Source organism: Quercus lobata, chromosome 10 (genome assembly GCF_001633185.2).
Source record: "Quercus lobata isolate SW786 chromosome 10, ValleyOak3.0 Primary Assembly, whole genome shotgun sequence".
Taxonomy (NCBI): Eukaryota; Viridiplantae; Streptophyta; class Magnoliopsida; order Fagales; family Fagaceae; genus Quercus; species Quercus lobata.
Window position 1 is genome coordinate 17,002,319 of NC_044913.1, and position 6,010 is coordinate 17,008,328.

General features: G+C 35.3%; 2 protein-coding genes across 2 annotated transcripts; both read left to right on the forward strand.

Annotated features, from left to right (window-relative positions):
• Positions 1-1,237: 1,237 nt before the first annotated feature.
• On the forward strand, positions 1,238-4,527 carry LOC115964426 (protein FAR-RED IMPAIRED RESPONSE 1-like). The gene is made up of 2 exons (XM_031083736.1): positions 1,238-1,656; positions 2,135-4,527. The coding sequence occupies exon 2, from the start codon at positions 2,137-2,139 to the stop codon at positions 4,525-4,527; it is 2,391 nt and encodes a 796-aa protein (XP_030939596.1). The 5' UTR covers positions 1,238-1,656; positions 2,135-2,136.
• Positions 4,528-4,612: 85 nt separating this feature from the next.
• Positions 4,613-5,801, forward strand: LOC115962907. The gene is made up of 4 exons (XM_031081787.1): positions 4,613-4,693; positions 4,784-5,014; positions 5,120-5,179; positions 5,295-5,801. Exons 1-4 carry the CDS (start codon positions 4,649-4,651, stop codon positions 5,328-5,330), a joined length of 372 nt encoding a protein of 123 aa, XP_030937647.1. The 5' UTR covers positions 4,613-4,648; the 3' UTR covers positions 5,331-5,801.
• The last annotated feature ends 209 nt before the right edge of the window (positions 5,802-6,010 follow it).

Sequence of the window (6,010 nt, forward strand, 5' to 3'; positions counted from 1 at the left end):
GTAGAGAGTGGGTTTGAAAAGGCCTGCCCTTGGGCGCTGGGTATCGGTCTGGTCCTGGTTTCATGAGAGCTCATACAAAGACAGGCGTGGATTGTATAGCTGAGCCTTACATCGATGTAGTTTGAAATATCTGGCTCCTCGGAATTAGTCCGAGGAGCATTATGTTCTCACCATTCTTCCTCCTTTTTCTCCTCCTTTTTCCGGGGCCTCCCCCCTCCTTTTTAACTCTCTTTTCCCTTTTATACTAGTATTCAATTCCCCTTCTCCATCTACGTGTCAGTTTCTCCTTGTTTGGGGCAATTACTCGTCCTATCAATCCTCACGTCAGAGTGGTTGGGAAAAGCTGGATAGCATGGTATGGGGTATGGGCTTGTCAGGTGTTGGGCTCCACGTTATGGTGTTGGCAGCTTTCTCGCTTGTACTGCTCTTGTGCCGAGTTTGTCCTTTTCTTCAGGCGTTTTGTGAGGCGTTGAGCGTGAGGTTGTCCTCGGCTACATTCTTGGGTCATTAAGGGGTTCTCATCATACCTCCTCGGCAGTAGGGCTCATCGGCTTGGACTTTGGGCCCTTAATGTGAAGTGGGCCGGGATTCCAAATTTTAGGCCCCACAAGTTTAATTTGTAAAAATTTTAAATGTTTAGGGTAATTTTTAAAATTAAAAATTTCCAAAATTTTAAGATTCCAAACAATCTTATAAGATGGCACAAACCAAACACCATCTTGTAGTTTTATTCCAATAACAGACCAAATACGGTGAAAAAAAAAAGGTTAATACAAATGTCTTTATATATATATATATGGATTGAGTTAAAGTTACACTTAGTATAACTTTAAGTAGTGTTACACTACTCAATATTTTTTAATTGGATACAATTTTGACAAATCCACCATTAGATTACATTATTTTCATATATTCTTCATTCTTACAAAATTTCAAGGTGATCAAAGATCAATAACAATGTCATCAATCAATTGTTTAAATTCAAGTTTTTGTAGTTTAAAATAATGGATAAAAAATGAGTTTATGGATTAAATGATAAATAAAATCAAATTAACATGAAAATTGATATTAATATTAAGAATATATAAAACATGTAATTTAATGATGAGATTTTCAAAATATTAATTTCATACCAAGTAATTGAGCGGGGTATATATATTAAAATTTTTTTTTTTTTTTGGTAAACATGACAATCTAAACATGGGTAATTCTGATGCCACACCCTCCCTCACAACTTTTTGCACAACTTTCACATGTGGCAAGCCACCTCAGCACCTTGGGCCCACCAACATACCACAGCATCAGAATTACCCAATCACTTAAAGCCTGAGCGCCAAAACAAATTCCACAGTAAACATTACTCCTTTAGTCTTCTTCTCCCTCCCTCCGTGAAAAAGCTTGAGCGCCAAAACAGATTGCAGCTGCTGGAGTATTGGAACTACGGTGCGAAAATGAAAAAATCACTCCGGAAGACACCATCCTACACCAGAAAATAAAAACCCAGCCGTGAAAAACATAACCTCTTCACCGAAAAACCAAAACCCACCGCTCCCCAAACCCGCGAAAACCATCGTTCGTATCAGCTCCATCTATTGTGGAAAAAAAAAAAAAAGTTCTCTTCCAAATCTCAGAGTTGATCACCATCTGCCATCCAAGGAGGTGATTTTTCATTCCGCTTTTCCTAGTATTTTCTCTAGATTTCTTCGTTACTCTTTGATTCTTTGTTTTCCCCTGTATTATTGCTCTCATTCAGTAAAAATTATTGTGCATTTCTGTTAGTTTACTATGTAATGTTGTGATATTAGTTTACTTTGTCCATTGTTTGTTCTGTTCTCAACTAAATTGTTGCTGGGAGGTTCCTTGTTTTAGGGTCCTCCACTGCTTTATATACTCTCCTTGTGCTCTGTTCTGTTTCAATGAAATCTAAATTGAAATATCAACAAAAAATGCAATCTTGAAGTTGTGAATTTATTGCCTGTAATAACTGGGTTTTCCATTTTTCTATTGCATTTGGAAATGAGATTATGAAGCACAAAATTTTTGAAAGGATAAATTATAATATTTAGAATTATTAATTTTCTTATGATTACGTGACTTTATATTTTGATAATGTGTTATGAATTATATTGTATAGGCATGGCAGATGAAATATCAAATGTTTTCTCACATGTGAAATTAAACGAAGATCATATTGAGAATGATATGATGGAGGGGGATTCAAATGAAGATATTGAGAATGATATGGTGGAGGTGGAGTCGAATGAAGATAATATTGAGAATGAAATAGTGGAGTTGAATGAAATGGTAGAAACAAAAGGTGTGGAAAACAAAGCAGAAGACCCTAAGTTGGGAATGATGTTTGACTCCATTGATGATGCTGTGATATATTATAGAAGATATGCTAAAGAAAAAGGTTTTGCAGTGGCTAAAAGAACTTCTAAAAAGGGGAACGATGGGGTGGTGAGGTATGTGACCATTGCTTGTAGTTATGCTGGAAAGCCAAGGATTAGATTAAACTGTCCTGGAATTAAAAGGACTAGATCTACCAATCCAGTTCAATTGAAACCTCAAACAAAAACAGATTGCAAAGCTCAACTTAGGCTGTCTCTATGCCCAAATGGAAAGTGGATACTTAGATCCATGGTACTTGACCATAATCATGGATTGAGTCCTAGTAAGACCAGATTTTACAAATGCAATAGAATAATAGAACCACATGTGAAAAAAAAGCTTGAATTACACGACAAAGCTGGTATTAGAATGAACAAGAGTTTTAATTCATTTGTGGTTGCAGCAGGGGGACATGAGAATTTGTCTTTTCTAGAAAAGGATTGTAGAAATCACATGGAAAAAGTCAGACGTTCACATCTTAGGGAAGGAGATGCTAGTGCAATGCACCATTACTTTTTGAAAATGCAAGCTGACAATTCTGAATTCTTCTATGCAATGGATTTTGATGATGATGGTCGGTTGAAAAATGTATTTTGGGCTGATGCAAGGAGTAGGGCAGCATTCAAAGAGTTTGGTGATGTAGTTACATTTGACACTACATATATGGTTAACAAATATGAAATGCCATTTGCTCCATTTGTTGGGGTGAACCATCATGGGCAATCAACATTGCTAGGATGTGGATTGATCTTAAGAGAAGATACAAATTCATTTATATGGCTATTTAAATCTTGGCTTGCATGCATGTCTGAATGTCCTCCCAATGCAATTATTACGGATCAAGACAAAGCCATGAAAAAAGCGATAGAGATTGTTTTCCCTAATGCACGACATCGATGGTGCTTGTGGCATATCATGAATAAGTTGCCTGAAAAATTTAAAGGGTTCAAAAACTATGAATCAATAAAATTCTGTATGAAAAATGTTGTTCATGATTCATTGACAAAAGAAGAATTTGAAGAAAGTTGGGGCAGATTCATTAAGAAATATCAACTTGAAAGCAATGAATGGTTACTTGGGTTGTATGATGAGCGGCATCGTTGGGTGCCTGCCTTTGTGAAAGATATGTTTTGGGCAGGAATGTCAACAACGCAGCGAAGTGAAAGCATGAATGCTTTCTTTGATAAATACATTAATAAGAAAACTACTTTAAAACAATTTGTTGAACAATATGAGAATGCTTTGGCAGCAAAGGTGCATAATGAAACTGTTGAAGATTTTAATTCTTTCAATTCACGCATTTCTTGTATAACTATTTATGATATGGAGAAACAATTTCAGAGTGCTTACACTTTGAAAAAATTTACAGATTTCCAAAATGAGATAGTTGGAAGTATTTGTTGCAGTTTGTCTTCATGCAGGGAACATGACAACTTTTCAGAGTATGAAGTACGTGAAGATATATCACGTGGAGAAAGTCAGCGGAGCGTAATTTTTCATGTGTATTTTAATGAGGATAATAGTGAAGTTAAATGCAAATGCAGGCTATTTGAGTTCAAGGGGATAGTATGCAGGCATCAAATATTGGTGTTTATTCATAGGAAGATTTATCGAATACCAGAGAAGTACATCTTAGATAGATGGAATAAAAATGTCAAAAGAAGGCACACTAAAGTTCGAATAAGTTATGACAATTGGTCTTTGAAACCTGAAGCATGTCGCTATGAAAAGATGTGTAATGCCTTTTACGAGGTTGCTAATTTGGCAGCGGATTCTGAAAATGCATATAAGAATGTGATGACACAAATATGTGAAATGAAAGGGGAGCTCAAGGAAGGGGGGAATGCTTGTGGTAGCAATAAGCCTATTTCTATAGATATTCAGAATGATTCTACCTCATGTGACAATGGTCATGTAACATCAAAAGAAGCTAGAAAAATTCTTGATCCAGTGGTTGTTTCTCAAAAGGGGCGACCATCTTTTAAAAGGAAGATGTCAAAGGTTGAACAAGCTGTGAAGAAAAAAAAGGAAAAGGAAAAGAAAAAGAAAATGAAGACTGTAATTAACGAAAGGAATGTAGTTAACCAAGTTGAGACTTCAATTCTTGAGGAAACTTGTGAGAAGGTTAGGCTATAATTATGTTATTTACTTATTTTTTTGGATAGTTAATCATTGTTATTACCATTATTAACTTTTGTACTTTGTGCTTTTGTAGGATTCTGCCAAGGTTGGAAATGTGCATAATACAAATTCTACCATGGGATATGGTATGCTTGAAATGCATGAGAGTTTTAACTTTAATGTAAGGCTCTTTATTTTCTATTATCAAGATGTTGCTAATAGGTTTAAATTAAGTATACTGAAATGCAATTATATTGTATATAAAATGTAGGATTTTGAAATGCAACAGTCACAATCACAGCATATTGGTGATAAGAGTTGTCAATTTTTTCCCCAATCGCTTGTGTGGCCAAACATAAGTGGAATTCCTAATATCCCTGGGATACATCCATATTTTGGCCAACAAAATATGTTACAAGGAGGAACTTTTCCATTTCAAACAAGTATAACAAGTCAAAAGTTTGGTATGCACCCTTTTCTTTCCCATTATAATATATCTCAGGTATGCATTTTTTTAGTTAGATATTTTAAAATTTTTAGTGAAATTTACGTTGCTAATTTGAGTGTATTTATTATAATATATATTATCCTTCATTTTATTTTGTAGGGTCATCACTATCAAAAGGTTGGTATGAATCAAAAGAAGAAAGTTGATAACGAATCTCAGGTATAATTTTTTCCCCTTAACTATTTTAGAGATTTTATAAATTTATAGCAAATTTGAATGGCAAAACCCCTAAACCCACTGGAGTTATACTAACTGCCCAATCTTGGACTTGCAGGTTCAAGGAAGCTTTTGGAACAAAGAAAAACCATGACAGACCTAACAAAGGAATTCAGTTTAATCACCAGAATATTGGAGGATGCTGGGATCTTATTATCAAAATAGCAAGAGCTAGGAAAGCTAGACCAAAGAGGACCTCTTTTGCTTATGAAGCTTCAAATAAAGAAGGATCATGTTCTCAGGTTGTGCCAGCAGTGGAGCTTCTACAATTACTGCAGCAACGCAAGAAGCTTTAGTAGTGTTTGCTGTTAAAGCAAAGAGTTTGGGATTCTGCAGAATTTTGATCATGTGTTGTAGTAAAGGTTTAGTTAGTGTTTGTAATTTGCAGTGTAGTCCTAACTGGCAGCAAATAACCTTGCTCTCTAACTTGGCATTTCTGCAGCAACAGACCCTTTTTGTTCCTCGGGTCATCTTAGGCTCAGTTTGTAACACAACCAAGTTTGCTCTTAAGTTCCCTGGTCCTTGTTGTTGGGTGCACCCAGCATTTGTATAGTTTGTATTCCTTCAATTCTGGTATTAAAAAAGAAAAAAGAAAAAAAGAACGTATATATTGTAATTGACAGACTATGGATTTTGAAGACTTTTGGACAGTTAACTGCATTTGTACAATTGATAGGTACTGTAGTGTGACTCTGGATATTTGCAGATATTTGTAAATGTATGCTTTATGTGGATATTTGCTGATATTTGTAAATAGGTATTTGACAGTTGTAG